The sequence below is a fragment of the Paramisgurnus dabryanus genome, chromosome 21 (assembly GCF_030506205.2).
Source record: "Paramisgurnus dabryanus chromosome 21, PD_genome_1.1, whole genome shotgun sequence".
Classification (NCBI taxonomy): domain Eukaryota; kingdom Metazoa; phylum Chordata; class Actinopteri; order Cypriniformes; family Cobitidae; genus Paramisgurnus; species Paramisgurnus dabryanus.
Window position 1 is genome coordinate 5,874,855 of NC_133357.1, and position 16,358 is coordinate 5,891,212.

Below are 16,358 nucleotides of genomic sequence, written 5' to 3' on the forward strand. Positions count from 1 at the left end.
CTGCTCCTCGCCGAGGGCGTCCTGCGGCGGCCGCCTCCGTTCCTCCCCGGGGCTCTTCTAAGAAGCGAGGAACCGGTCGTCAGCAGCCCGCCCCGCCCGCTCAGCCCGCTCCGAAGGGTGGAAAGAGGAGATCGAAGCGGCCCTGAGACGGGCGACCTAGAGATGGAGGGGATCGCTCTTCGGGAGATGGTGAAGGCACCACTCCCCCCACCGGAGAAGGGCCGGTTGGGGAATCTTTTGTTTCATTTTTCTGTTCCGCCGACTTTTCAGTCGGCACCCACAAATTCACAAAAAGAGCGAATTCCACTTCCATCTCTAGGTCTTCAGATGAGCGCCGGAGATACGAGCGGGCTCATAACCCCCCCTCGTTCTCCGACTCATCAGAGGAGAACGAGAGCGGCGCTCGGGCTCATAACCCCTCCGCGCTCTCCAACTTCTCAGGCGGTAGGAGACAGCTACGGGCTCATAACCCATCGTCTCCCTCCTCCTTCGTCAGAGGGTGCATCGAGTGGCGAGAGGTGTCTTCAGCAGAGCCTCCCTTACTCAACCACCCAGCAACGGACTCAGGTGAGTGTTATCACACACAACACTGCTGTCGGTGCGGCCGTTACGCACACACCGGCGATCACCTCCGTTGCGCCTGCCGCGGGTACACCGATCGTGCCTTTAGTCCCCCTCGCACGGTGTCTGGGGGCGTGGAAACAGCTTCCCAGCCCGTCGCGTTGGCTTTTACGCACGATTCGTCTCGGCTATGCGATCCAATTTGCCCGGCGTCCCCCCAAATTCTCCGGCGTTCGTTTCACTACGGTGAGAGCTGCCGATGCGCACGTCCTCCGTGCGGAGATCGCTGTCTTATTGGCGAAAGACGCGATCCAGCCGGTCCCTCCAGCCGAGATGAGGTCGGGGTTTTACAGCCCTTACTTTATTGTACCCAAGAAAAGCGGCGGCTTGCGACCGATCCTGGACCTGCGTTCGCTGAACCGTGCACTTCACAGAATGCCGTTCAAAATGCTGACGCCCAAACGCATATTTCCATGCATTCGTCCGAACGATTGGTTCGCATCTATCGACCTGAAGGACGCGTACTTTCATGTATCGATTCTCCCCCGGCACAGGCCGTTTCTCCGCTTTGCGTTCGAGGGGCGAGCATACCAGTACAAAGTCCTCCCATTCGGGCTCTCTCTGTCGCCCCGTGTATTCACCAAAGTAGTGGAGGGGGCTTTAAAACCCCTGAGAGAGAGAGGTGTGCGCATTCTCGCGTATCTGGACGATTGGCTAATAATAGCTCAAACACGTCAGACGCTGTGCGATCACAGAGATTTAACTTTAAAACACCTCGCTCGTTTGGGTCTTCGGGTCAACTGGGAAAAGAGCAAGCTTTGCCCCGTGCAGAGAATCTCTTTTCTCGGTATGGAACTGGACTCGATCGATTTGACAGCTCGTCTAACAGAAGCGCGTGTACAGTCGATTCTGACTTGCCTGAATACATTCAAGAGCAAGAGCGCGGTCCCGCTGAAACAATTTCAGAAGCTTTTGGGGCATATGGCAGCAGCCGCAGCTGTAACTCCGCTCGGACTGCTCCATATGCGACCGCTTCAGCATTGGCTTCACGATCGAGTCCCGAGGAGAGCGTGGCTGCGCGGCATTCACCGTGTTATCATTACACCTGCGTGTCGTCGCACTTTCACTCCGTGGTCAGACCGTGCGTTTCTCCGAGCCGGTGTGCCTCTGAGACAGGTCTCCAGGCATGCAATAGTATGCACAGATGCTTCGGACACGGGGTGGGGGGCCACGTACGATGGGCTTGCGGCTTCGGGGGTCTGGACGGCACCCCAGCTGCATTGGCACATAAATTGCCGAGAAATGTGGGCTGTATATCTTGCGCTCGTCCGTTTCAGCAACGAGTTACAGGGCAAAGATGTATTAGTTCGCACAGACAACACTGCGACCGTGGCGTACATCAATCGTCAAGGCGGTTTACGCTCGCGTCACCTGTCGCATCTCGCCCGTCATCTCCTCACTTGGAGTCAGAAGAATTTGAGGTCTCTTCGTGCCATTTACATCCCGGGCACGCTCAATGTAGAGGCGGATGCGCTCTCTCGGGCTGCGCGTCCCGGCGAATGGCGACTCCACCCCATTGCGGTTCAGCAGATTTGGAGACGTTTCGGCAAAGCGCAGATAGATCTGTTTGCTTCCCCAGAGACGACCCATTGTCGCCTGTTCTATTCACTAGCCGACGACTCGCTCGGCGTGGATGCATTGGCACACAGCTGGCCGCGAAACATGCGCAAATACGCGTTCCCTCCGGTGAGCCTCATTGCGCAAACCCTATGCAAAATCCGGGAGGACGAGGAGAGCGTGCTGTTGGTGGCACCGTATTGGACAACCAGGAGTTGGTTTCCAGAACTCTCTCTCCTCGCGACAGCCCCCCCTTGGAAGATTCCCCTGAGGAAGGACCTTCTTTCTCAACAAGAGGGCACATTATGGCACCCGCGCCCCGACCTGTGGAACCTCCATGTGTGGTCTCTGGATGGGGCACGGAGGATTTGAGTGATTTACCGCAAGAGGTATCTAACACTATTGCTGCAGCGCGAGCGCCGTCTACGAGACAGGCTTACGCGCTTAAATGGAACCTGTTTGTCGACTGGTGTTCTTCCCAAAGTGAAAACCCCCGAGAATGCCCGATTAGTGTTGTGCTTTTATATCTCCAGCGCCGTTTGGAGAATAGGCTGTCACCATCCACTATTAAAGTCGATATCGCTGCGATATCAGCTCACCATTCACCCGTAAACGGTAGAACAGTGGGTCAGCACGACCTGGTCATTAGATTTCTCAGAGGCGCTCGAAGACTGAATCCTTCGCGTCCTCCCTCTATTCCTCCTTGGGACCTGTCCTTGGTGCTGAAATCACTCCAGGAAGCCCCATTTGAGCCTCTGCATAGTGTGAGTGTTAAATTTCTTACTATGAAAACATTAACTCTCCTTGCTTTGGCTTCTGTTAAGAGGATAGGGGATATTCATGCATTTTCGGTCGATGAATCGTGCCTTCAGTTCGGGCCGGCTGCATCCAGCGTAACACTGAGACCCCGGCCCGGCTTTGTGCCCAAAGTTCCCACCACTCCTTTCAGAGATCAAGTGGTGAACCTCCAAGCGCTGCCTTTGGAGGAGGCAGACCCAGCCACGGCTTTGTTATGCCCTGTTCGTGCACTACGTGTGTATATAGACAGGACGCAAAGCTTTAGGACCTCAGATCAGCTCTTTGTTTGTTACGGTGGTCAGCAGAAAGGAAAAGCTGTCACCAAGCAGAGGATGTCCCATTGGATTGTGGATACTATAGCCCTTGCATATCAAAAGCAGAATGTGCCTTGTCCGTTTAATTTACGTGCTCACTCTACACGCAGTGTGGCATCATCTTGGGCACTGGCTCGCGGTTCCTCGCTAACAGATATTTGTAGAGCTGCAGGCTGGGCGACACCTAATACGTTCACAAGATTCTATAGTGTTCGTGTCGAACCGGTTTCCACTCGGGTTCTTTCTACTAACTAGTTAAGAATGCCGAGGGTCGGCTCGTGTGTCGGCTTGGAGCCTCTATTTTGGTGCTGCACATCTGCACCAATATGGAAGGCCATCTGGGAAAAAACGTCAAAAAAACTGTTTTTGCCTCTCCTCCACCGCCCTGATAGCTGGTGTTGCGGAGCATCCGCTGTCAACCTATCACTGATGTATTCTCTGTAAACCTGTGTAGGCTAGGCGTCCACATTTGTCCCCTACGTGGGGTTCATTTGTGTGTATACTCCGTGGGGTACTAATCCTCCACGTTTTCCTTAGCAGAGCCTGCTCTGCATCTCTCTGCATACTATGTTTTGTTCAGAGACTTTTTATGAGCAACCTATCGGTTGTTTCATATTTTTATGTCATCCATTCAACCTTCTTAGGGGATGGCTTCCGCAGTGTCCTAGCTCCGCTCAGTTTAGACGCTTCCCCAGTTCGCTGCTTCACTATCGTGGGTTAAGGAACAGGTAGTGACCGGCCTTCTGCATTTCGCCTTAGGTTCCGCCCCCTATGTGGAGGGCGGAGGGCTTTACAGACACTGGAAGGGTTCAGCTGCAGTGGCGTTTTGGTAGGGATTCCCAATTCGTCGGTCACGACGTGACGTCGTAGTGACCGACTGAAAGGGAACGTCTCGGTTACGTATGTAACCCTCGTTCCCTGAAGGAAGGGAACGGAGACGTCACGTCCCGTCGCCACAGTTTGCTGTTCCATTGCTGTTTTCAGGCCGGGCACTGCTGCTCGGCTTCTCAGCAATAATATAGCTAATTTGGTATTGTGCACCTGCGGCTTATATACGCACCTGGCGGGGCGGCGCCGGCATTATGCAAATACCTGCATGCCAAGTTCATTGGCGTTTTTATAGTTTCTCGAAGTAGATAGGTCACCCGCGGAGCGGTTCCCAATTCGTCGGTCACGACGTGACGTCTCCGTTCCCTTCCTTCAGGGAACGAGGGTTACATACGTAACCGAGACGTTTTGTTCTATTGGCTACATTGTGTCTAGATTATAGGGTAACTGGACTTTATTCTCTTCTGTTGACCACATTTTGTCCCACTCTTACTGTCTTGCTGGTGTGACATTTGTTCGATATCACTCAGGCAGTAATAAAAGCGATCTAAGTGATTTGTGTTTTCCTTTCAGGCATCGTTCGCACCGCCGTACCTGACATGGACAGAGAGACTCAGGCTCAGTACCTGGTGGTGCTTCAGGCCAGAGACATGGGAGGACATCAAGGGGGTTTGACAGGGACCACCACACTCACTGTGCATCTGAGCGACGTCAATGACAACCCACCTCGCTTCACTCAGAGTCAGTGCCTTCATCTTTCAGATTTTATTACATCCAGTCAACCAAATATGTGTGGGTTTCTGGAATGATCAAGAATTAATCAAATATTTAAATTTTTACTCTTGTTGTGTATGTTTTCTAAATGTTTCTAGTGTAGTCTGCTCTATTCTATTTAGTTGTAGTCTAGTCTGTTCTATTTATTTCAGCCTAGTCTTTTGTGTTCTAGTCCAGTCTGTTTTGTTCTTTTTTTAGTTTAGTCTGTTGTTTTCTAATGTGTGGTCTAGTCTGTTGTGTTGTATTGTGTTCTAGTCAAGTCTGTTCTGTTCTAGTCTGTTGTGTTCTTTTTCAGTCTAGTCTTTTGTGATCTGAGGTCTAGTCTGTTCTGTTTTAGTCTAGTCTTTTGTGTTATAGTCCAGCCTGTTCTGTTTTAATCTAGTCTTGTGTACTTTTCTCTGTTTTAGTCTAGTCCAATCTGTTTTGCTTTATTTTAGTCAAGTCTAGCCTGTTTTGTTCTGTTTTAGTCTAGTCTATTCGGTTTATTCTGTTTTAGTCTAGTTGTCTAGTCTGTTCTGTTCTAGTCTAGTCTGTTGTGTTCTTTCTGTGTCTTGTCTGATGTGTTCTTGTCTAGCCTGCTGTGTTCTTTTTGAGTCTAGTCTTTTGTGATCTGAGGTCTAGTCTAGTCTGTTCTGTTTTAGTCTAGTCTAATGTGTTCTTGTCTTGTCTTTTGTGTTCTAGTCCAGTCTGTTCTGTTTTAATCTAGTCTTGTGTACTTTGCTCCGTTTTAATCTAGTCCAGTCTGTTTTATTCTGTTTTAGTCTAATCTGTTTTTTTCTGTTTCTGTCTAGTCTGTTTTGTTCTGTTTTAGTCTAGTCTATTCGGTTTATTCTATTTTAGTCTAGTTGTCTAGTCTGTTGTGTTCTTTTTGTGTCTTGTCTGATGTGTTTTTGTCTAGCCTGCTGTGTTCTTTTTGAGTCTAGTCTTTTGTGATCTGAGGTCTAGTCTAGTCTGTTCTGTTTTAGTCTAGTCTAATGTGTTCTTGTCCAGTATTTTGTGTTCTAGTCCAGTCTGTTCTGTTTTAATCTAGTCTTGTGTACTTTGCTGTGTTTTAGTCTAGTCCAGTCTGTTTTGCTTTATTTTAGTCTAGTCTAGCCTGTTTTGTTCTGTTTTTGTCTAGTCTGTTTTGTTTTGTTTTAGTCTAGTCTATTCGGTTTCTTCTATTTTAGTCTAGTTGTCTAGTCTGTTCTGTTCTAGTCTAGTCTGTTGTGTTCTTTTTGTGTCTTGTCTGATGTGTTCTTGTTTAGCCTGCTGTGTTCTTTTTGAGTCTAGTCTTTTGTGATCTGAGGTCTAGTCTAGTCTGTTCTGTTTTAGTATATTTTGTTCTGTTTGAGTCTAGTCCAGTCTGTTTTATTCTGTTTTAGTCTAGTCTGTTTTATTATGTTTAAGTCTAGTCTGTTTTGTTCTGCTTTAGTCTAGTCTATTCGGTTTATTCTATTTTAGTCTAGTTGTCTAGTCTGTTCTGTTATAGTCTAGTCTGTTGTGTTCTTTATGTGTCTTGTCTGATGTGTTCTTGTCTAGCCTGCTGTGTTCTTTTTGAGTCTAGTCTTTTGTGACCTGAGGTCTAGTCTAGTCTGTTCTGTTTTAGTCTAGTCTAATGTGTTCTTGTCTAGTCTTTTGTGTTCTTGTCAAGTCTGTTCTGTTTTTAGTCTAGTCTTGTGTACTTTGCTCTGTTTTAGTCTAGTCCAGTCTGTTTTGCTTTATTTTAGTCTAGTCTAGTCCAGTTTGTTTTATTTTAGTCTAGTCTCTTTTGCTCTGTTTAAGTCTAGTCTATTCTGTTTTGTTCTATTTTAGTCTAGTTGTCTAGTTTGTTGTGTTCTAGTCCAGTCTGTTCTGTTTTAATCTAGTCTGTTTTGTTCTGTTTAAGTCTAGTCTAGTCTGTTTTGTTGTGTTGTTGTCTAGTCTGTTTTGTTCTAGTTTAATCTGTCATGTTCTGTATCAGTATAGTTGTTTAGTTTGTTGTGTTCTTGTCAAGTCTGTTCTGTTTTAGTCTAGTCTAGTGTACTTTACTCTGTTTTAGTCTAGTCCAGTCTGTTTTGTTTTATTTTAGTCTAGTCTAGTCCAGTTTGTTCTGTTTTAGTCTAGTCTGTTTTGCTCTGTTTAAGTCTAGTCTATTCTGTTTTGCTCTATTTTAGTCTAGTTGTCTAGTTTGTTGTGTTCTAGTCCAGTCTGTTCTGTTTTAATCTAGTCTGTTTTGTTCTGTTTTAGTCTAGTCTAAACTGTTTTGTTGTGTGTTGTCTAGTCTGTTTTGTTTTAGTTTAATCTGTCCTGTTCTGTATCAGTATAGTTGTCTAGTTTTTTGTGTTCTTTTCAAGTCTGTTCTGTTTTAGTCTAGTCTAGTGTACTTTCCGGTTACACTTTATTTTCATAGTACACTTTAGACATTCTACTAACTATAAATAACTTTCAACTACATGTCAACTAACTTTTTTAATAATTTGCAACTATACGTCAACTAACTGTCATTAGAGTATTAGTAGACTGTAATGGTTGGGGTTAGGGAAGAGGTTTGGGTTAGTGGAATAAGTTGACATGCACCTGCAAAGATACTTATAGACAGTTGAATATCTGTTGGGATATCATCACAATATAGTGTTAGTAGAAATTAAGCAGACAGTCGACTATTTATCTAAAGATTGGTAGTTGATAAGTAGTTGCAAAGTTACTTATAATTAGTAAAATGTCTAACGTGAACTATCGAAATAAAGTGTTACCTACTTTCCTTTGTTTTAGTCTAGTCCAGTCTGTTTTGTTTTATTTAAATCTAGTCTAGTCCAGTCTTGTCTGTTTTAGTCTACTCTGTTTTGTTCAGTTTTAGTCTTGTCTATTTTGTATGATTTGTTTTGTTCTGTTTTAGTCTAGTATACTCTGTTTTGTTCTATTCTAGTCTAGTTGTCTAGTCTGTTCTGTTTTAGTATATTTTGTTCTGTTTGAGTCTAGTCCAGTTTGTTTTATTCTGTTTTAGTCTAGTCTGTTTTATTATGTTTTAGTCTAGTCTGTTTTGTTCTGTTTTAGTCTAGTCTGTTTTGTTCTAGTTTAATCTGTCATGTTCTGTATCAGTACTGTATAATTGTCTAGTCTGTTGGGTTCTTGTCAAGTATGTTCTGTTTTAATCTAGTCTAGTGTAGTTTGCTCTGTTTTACTGTAGTACAGTCTGTTTTGTTTTATTTTAGTCTGGTCTAGTTTGTTTTGTTCTGTTTTTGTCTACCAGCATATGTTGTGTTTTGGTGCTGGTATGCTGGTAACCACCAGCTTACCCAGCGCCAAACCAGCATGGGAATTATGCTGGTCTATGCTGTTTTTTCAGCAGGGTTGTTCTGTTTTAGTCTACTCTGTTGTTTTCTTGTCTATTCTGTTCTATTCCAGTCTGGTCTGTCCTGGTCTAGTTTGTTCTAGTAATTTTCCATCTACCCTATTTCATAAGTTCTAAATTCAAAAGATCAAAGAGTTGTGCTGAGGGCTCTTTATATCTCTGTCCGTGTCCATTAGCAGGGCACTGTTTGCTAACAAGTGCTGTTTCCATGTTTGCTGTCTTATTTACCAGCATGAGGATAAAAGGTGTTTGTGTGTGCGTGTGTGCGCACGCGTGTGTAAGCGTGTGCGTGTGGTCATGTATTTTCTCTTCTGCTCTCGATCTCCACATCCTATTATACAGACACCATTTCTGTCCAGTCCAGCTTATTTCGGGAGTTCTTTTCATAAGCCCAGTGCCATCTTGTTATAGTAATTGATTGACGTTTGAAGAGGCGAGAGGCTTTTTGAAGAGAATCAATATGACGTCAGATGTTGACACAAGGGATTGACTTGAGCCGGCTGTATTATATTCTGTCTGATTAGGATCTGATATTATCAGACGCGCACTGGATAAAGATGCCAAACAGAATTACTCAGATGTACAAATTCAATCGCCTCTCTGAATTGTTGGAATAAGATTATTTCCCTAGAAATTCATAATGCTGTTAGTTGAATATCACAGCATATCTTATTGGCCGTGCTTCAGTAATTTTGTTCATTACCACCTTGAATCACAGCCTATAATCACAACCGCTGAAAGCACCTGTTGTTTGTTTGCATCTTGCCTCTTGTGCAGACCGGCATCAACCAGTCCCAGATTTTTCTGTTGTGCTCCAGACATCATTATGCCGGGTCTCATCCTGTAAGCACCTCATAAAACATCATGAACTCGGGTGTGTTTACAAATTTCCAGCAGAAATACGGTTTAAAATCTGTGATATTAAATTAATCTTTGATTGGCGGTAATACTCTAGAAAATCCTAAGTGGTCTGTAATTGTCCGTATCATAAGTATTTAGCAAAGCGTAACCTTTGATCCTACCCTGTATTTTTTTAAGGTGTGGTTGGATATGTTACAGACATTGTGTGCCGATGTGGATTATATCTTGTCTCTGAGCCGCTGTTGATTCACGGTGTTCTGAATCAAGTGTCACTCCAGTCATGAATCTCTCAAATGAGCTTTGTGTTCAGTGACCCATGATCTGTCACAGCTTTCATTTCTACAGCGCACTTCTGTACGACTCTCAGAGCACTAAAAACCCCAGCAGTGCTTGTGTGTGTGTATGTGTATGTGTTTGAAGACCAGATATAAAGGTGCATTTGATGGGGGGTGAGAGCATCTGTGTGAAATATTTAATGATGTCTTTCAAGATGAGAAGACTGCAGGATGTGATTCCAGGATATCAAAGTTTGGGAGTTTCTTTTTGATAAGGGTTATAGGTTGATGTCAGTTTTGTTTGTGCGTGTGCGTGTGTGTGTGTGTGTGAGAGAGAGGAAGATGATGAAGAAGAGGGAGAGAGTGTGTGTGTGTAAACAACACTGAGTCACTTCTGAGCCAGAGAAGTCCAGCGAGGTTAAGCAAACCGGACTGAACCAATAACTCAAGGTGTCGTTCTGAGCTTATTACAGATGATATATATCAACATCTAAACTGCTGAGATATGACAGAGTAACCACCAGGCTGTAAACTTTACAGAAAAGATTTAAATTAATGTGAGGTATAATCGAAAGATGTGGGTGCAAGTATCTAAGGCAAAAATTGTATACTTTACATAGGGCCCTATAAAATAAGTTAATTTTTTCCCAAATTCTGTTTTATTTATTCTCAAATTCTGTGCTTTCTATTTCACTTTTTTGGATTCTGGTTTTAATGGTTAAGCTAAAAGGGACATATATATACACGCTGGTAAATAGATGTGAAGAGCGTTGCATTGTGTGGACGAGCAATGAGGACGCGGGAAGAAAGTATTCTGTGCCTTTAGTTTGCTGTGTTCTGGGCTTTGACGAAAACCTGCTGGCACTCTAGAGACAACGCTTGTCATTGTTTGCAGTGCATAATGAGAAACGGACAGTGTTGGGTAAGTTACTCAAAAAAAGTAATCCACTACAAATTACTAATTACTACTTTAAAATTGTAATTTGATTACATTACTGATTACTACATGCAAAAAGTAATCGAATTACTTATTACTTTACTTTTAAGTTACTTTGACAACATCAAATGTAAAAAACTACAAAGTGAAACTGTCAGAAACAAGGACGAATAAACCCAAAGGCAGTGTTAATGTGAAAATGTTTCTTGTAACATTTGAAAACAGTAATGATTACAGTGCATATTTGAATGCTTAAAGCTATTTTTGGTGTGATTTTGCCCCCTCCTAAAATTACTGGTCATATAGTGAATATATAGTCCAGAAATATTTGTAGCTTTTATAATAAGTTACAGATGTTTAACATTTAACATTCTACATTCATTAACATCTATCTATCTATCTATCTATCTATCTATCTATCTATCTATCTATCTATCTATCTATCTATCTATCTATCTATCTATCTATCTATCTATCTATCTATCGTAGCAGTGTTTAAAATGATGTTCTTGGATGTTTATTACAACTCTGTTCTGTAAGGGTTAACACTGAGTTTCTGTTCTCTTTGCCATGTATTCCCTGAAATGTGATTGGTTAGTGCAATGAGGGGAGGGGTTTTTGGTTTTTGTTTTGGGCTATGATGTTGTGCACGCTCTGGCGCGGGCGCGCGACTGGATGTGCGTGAGCATCGGCCTATGGGTGCTCTGTTAAAATAAAGCCAGGAGTTTTGTTAAACTAGTGTCTGTGCATTTCTCTTGAATGCTACACTATCTATTCATTCGCGGTCGCGGAGACAGAAACTAGAGTTTTAACACGTTGTCGCATTCGCAAGGGCTTTTTGGTCAAGTTAAAGAATGTTAATATTCATGTTAGTTTGTTAAATATAACAATTAAAAGTTGTTTTGGTAATTGTTTAAATAAACATATGATTACTTAATGCAGTGCACGCATTGAGCTCATGATAAAATAACATAGTTAAATAATGTTAACAAATAAAACCTTATTGTACATTAATGATTTAAAAACACACCTGTACGACCGCTTCCAGCAGACCAGATGTCATCGCGCAAAGCCCACTCTGAAATGCCAAGGTTTTGGACATGTATTGTCTGTATTCCACTTGAAGTATCAACCACCGCTCACATAGCATCCATTTGCTTGCGTCTCAGACGAGTGAGTAAGCATATGCTCGTTAACTGACGCTGCGCGCATGCTCGTTAACAGACGTTGCCGTGCAATGGCAAAACGTCATTTTAAAATACATTTTAATTAATTTTTCAGCACTTAATTTGTAACGCTAGTAACGTAATTTTGTTGTCATTGGTAACTGTAATCAAATTACATACATTTAAAATGTAAAGCGTTACGTTACTGCGTTATCAGGAAAAGTAATTAGAGTACAGTAATGCGTTACACAGTAACGCGTTATACCCAACTCTGGAAACGGACGTACCTTTCTTTACATCCAACATTACACAAAAGGAAAATGTTTCTGCATATTTCTGTCATTGCTGATTAATGAATTTGAAAATAAGTTATAATGGGTTTTAAAAAAGACTAAATGCTACATTTGCCATATTCCGTAACATTTGGCGTTGTACATTAAATAAAAATTTTATGCCAAAGACTTTCGATATTTTTCCTAGTTACAACTTGACCCTTCTTAAGCCATTTTAGTACACTGAACTCATTGTCATGTTCAAGAAACCATGTTGAAATGATTTGAGCTTTGTGACATGGTGCATTATCCTGCTGGAAGTAGCCATCAGTGGATGGGTACATGGTGTTCATAAAGAGATGGACATGGTCAGAAACAATGTTCAGATAGGCCGTGGCATTTAAACGATGCCCAATTGGCACTAAGTGTGCCTAGAAAACATCCCCCACACCATTACACCACCACCACCAGCAGCCTGCACAGTGGAAACAAGGCATGATGGATCCATGTTCTCATTCTGTTTACACCAAATTCTGACTCTACCATCTGAATGTCTCAACAGAAATCGAGACTCATCAACCCAGGCAACATTTTTCCAGTCTTCAACTGTCCAATTTTGGTGAGCTTGTGCAAATTGTAGCCTCTTTTTCCTATTTGTATTGGAGATGAGTGGTACCCGGTGGGGTCTTCTGCTGTTGTAGCCCATCCGCCTCAAGGTTGTGCGTGTTGTTGCTTCACAAATGCTTTGCTGCATACCTCGGTTGTAATGAGTGGTTATTTCAGTCAAAGTTGCTCTTCTATCAGCTTGAATCAGTCGGCTCATTCTCCTCTGACCTCTAGCATCAAAGAGGCATTTTTGCACACAGGACTGCCGCATACTGGATGTTTTTCCCTTTTCAAACCATTTTTTGTAAACCTTAGAAATGGTTGTGCGTGAAAATCCCAGTGACTCAGACCGGCCCGTCTGGCACCAACAACCATGCCACACTCAAAATTGCTTAAATCACCTTTCTTTCCCATTCTGACATTCAGTTTGGATTTCAGGAGATTGTCTTGACCAGGACCACACCCCTTAATGCATTAAAGCAACTGCCATGTGATTGGTTGATTAGATAATTGCATTAATGAGAAATTGAACAGATGTTCTTAATAATCGTTTAGGTGAGTGAATATACCAGCTGGCCACTGGCCACTGTGGCTGGTGAGCAAAAAAGTTAATGTCAAGCCCTGGTTAGTATTTAGTAAACCTTTTAAAGCATTTGAAATTAACTGCTGAAATATTGAGACAAAGAAGATTTTCCCATTAAAGTAACTGTCAAACAAGCTGTTTAATTACAATCGTTTTATAGTCTTGACTAGGAAACACTCTAGAGTCCTTTTCAAATCATATTACGTTTCAGGGTTTCTGTTATCAGTAATTGTTACTTCGGACTGTAATGCTCATCATTGATTCTTTGTTGCCTGTTTAAAGAGACAAGTCTGAGGTCTTTATGCATCATCATCAGACACAACTCTTCTGCTTATGCGGGCTATAAAGCTGCAATCCGTAATTTTTTTCTTTCAAGCACCATCTCTGTTGAAAACATAAATGCAGTTATTTGCAGAGTAATTTTCTGTATGTGCATTGGGTTTTTCCCTGCTACTCTATCTGTTGTATGTGATCACAGTTTCAAAGCGGATCAGTCATTATACATCGAAGTACTACAACTCATATATCCGAAAATTGTCATCTGAACAAGTAATATATCTGCTGTATTCATTCTGACCAAATAAAAACCCAGATGTTTCAGCATAAATCACATTGCTGATATCTTACCTGTTCAGTGGATAAAGTCGTGTCTGCTTTGTTAACTTTTGTTTTAGCAAGAGCTCTGTTGCGTTCCCCTCCGCAGTTTAAGCTTTCATTATTTTAACAACAGATGATTCCCCAGATGTAATAAATGGACATATTCCCCAGATGATTGTTGCTTAACATTTTTCTGATTAAATACTGACTAAAGTTTAAGTAACTATTGAACAAATAACAAACTCTTCATCATCTGCAGCAGCACAAACCTCTTCAATCTGTATATGGATGTGATGTTATTCCACTATAATTACACTATAAGTCCAAAAAAATAAAGTTATATTTCCTGTGAAATCCGACCTAAAAATCATTAAGGAGGTTTTTTATGTATTTACTCAACATCTGATGTTTGTTTATTTTTACCTGTAAAAGTTTGTCTGAAAAGTCTGTAATACTGTATTGGATGCTAGGGTTAGGTCAAATACAATTACACTGTCTTTAAAAGACTGCATGTAATTTCATGGTTTTGTCAGCTCAGAAAATGGACAAAAAGAAAAAAATCAAACTTACGATAATTTGTAAAAAAATATTTAGCAGATTTGAAGGTCTAGATAAAATTGTAGATAATAAAATATAATTTCTTTACTTCAGTTTCAGCAGTACTCAACAAAAGTACAAAATCCCAAAGTAATACTTAAGGGTTGTGATAAAGTGCACTCAACCACTACTTCAGTACACGCCTGCTGATATCTCGCCTTTCTCTCGCTCTCTGCTGAACGTTCCCACTGCTTTAAAAGCTTTCCTCGGTGTGTAAATAAAGAAAGATCTATAGGATGCTTTCACAATACAAAGACTCACAAGACGCGTTTCCATTATCCTTCAAATTGCGCAAATCAAAATAGATAACTGAAAATGTGCCTAATGGAAACAACTCCTATACTGTATGTAAAAAAAGTTTTACGCTCATGGGTTTTTCGGAGCAATTTGAAAAAAGGAATATATCACAAAACTGCAATGGAAATTTACAGGTCACCTGATGTCCGTAAAAATCACACAATCGTTCTTTTAATATGATGAGGTATATTTTTGTTTTGAAGGACAAGACGGTGACCAAGAGTGGTGTTCATGTGGCATCAAAAGAACAGACAAGCGCATGACGTCAAAATTAGTGATGCAAAGTCCAACTCGTTTCCGCGAACCAGCTCTTAAAAGGTTGTTTTTGTTAAGGCATAGCTGATTTTTTGCCTTTCATTCACAAGTTAGTAATGTTTGTGGTCACAGTTTCAATTGCGGGATCGTAAATGCCAGGTCACAACTGACCAGTTTTAACTACAACTTGGATAAGATTCCTAAATGTTTGGCACCTACAGCACACATTACAGACTTGATGCACAATTGCGGATGTGTTCTAAATATCCTAAGTATAAAGAATAAATAAACTTATTTAAACTCATTGTTTTTCCTTAAACAACTAAAATATGATTTGCATGCACAATAAATCGTACTAAAACTAAAGCTTTTTAATGATAAAACAAGAAACTTTGCGCATCAGGCTTGTTCAAATCCTCAGTGATTCACACGCAGTGTCAGCAACTCATTCATCAGAATCGTTGGCAATCTTCGCCTCGACAATCATCGACAAACTTCGACAGTTGGTTGAACCCTATGGGTTGAACCGGCTCATTCCGTTCTTTTTAAGTCTGACGTGCTATTTCAGCTGTGCGTCCTGCGTCATATGCCCGAAACTAAAGCTCGATTCAGTTCGATTTGTGACCTGGCTCGACCACGAGAGTGATTTAGGAGTCAAATGCTCTGTATGCTTTCGAGTTGCTCTCACTGTATTTTGATATCGTCTGCATGTTAGTTTGCACGGAGCTGTCACACCCGTCACCAATGTTTTTGGAATGACTTATTGTGATAAAATAAAATAATGTTTTAGTCGCATTTCATCGGTTAATGGAAACGCTGCCATTTCGCAATGGGGTCATTCTACAGAAACGTCCACCTTTGGGTATAGCAAGATGTCTTAAAATTGATTTCTTTTTCTAACATTTAAACTTTGACCACATTATTAGATTACTCTTTGGCTTTATGAGTACACATAAATGACAGCTTAATGATTTTTATTTTTTTGTGTGCATGTACCTAAAGGAATAGTCTACTCATTTTCAATATTAAACTATGTTATTACCTTAACTAAGAATTGTTGATACATCCCTCTATCATCTGTGTGCTCCAGCGCTTACGTGCACGCACACAGATGATAGAGGGATGTATCAACAATTCTTAGTTAAGGTAATAACATAGTTTAATATTGAAAATAAGTAGACTATTCCTTTAAAGACTGCATACACAATGTTTTTTTGTCACCGGTGTTACCTTACTTCTTATATTAAAAGGTGTTTATGAAATATATATATTTTTTCAGCTTTAAAGCAACACCAAAGAGTTTTTTTTACCTTAAAATAACGCTTCCAAAACAGTTTCAGTCGTTCATCCACTCTAAACAGGGTGAACGGCACTTTCACATTCGCTTTGCAGCCCTCTATCGGCCAAAACCGCACTAAAGAAGTTTCCAACCGTCGGGTAGCGGTCCTGTAGTCCGAGTGAATACTACAAAAAACTTGCTTTACGGCAGACCTACAATCCAATCAGAGCCAGCTATGCCTCAGTATTTATGACAGTGGGTAATGGACAATTACGCTTCTAACCTGTAGGGGGAGCAAAGAGCAAAAACTCTTTGGTGTTGCTTTAAAGCTTAATTCTTAAGTGTACACTGTAAAAAATGATGTGTTAATTTTTTACACATTGTGTGTGTCATGCCATTTAACGCGTTATTTCATGTAAAAAAAAGAA

General features: G+C 41.6%; 1 protein-coding gene across 1 annotated transcript in view; it reads left to right on the forward strand.

The window, feature by feature from the left end:
- The window catches only part of cdh24a (cadherin 24, type 2a), an 88,270-nt gene that overhangs the window by 45,136 nt on the left and 26,776 nt on the right, over positions 1-16,358 (forward strand). The window contains exon 5 of the mRNA XM_065269038.1: positions 4,692-4,859. Coding sequence (XP_065125110.1) covers positions 4,692-4,859 — 168 coding nt within the window. The remainder of the gene's footprint in view (positions 1-4,691; positions 4,860-16,358) is intronic.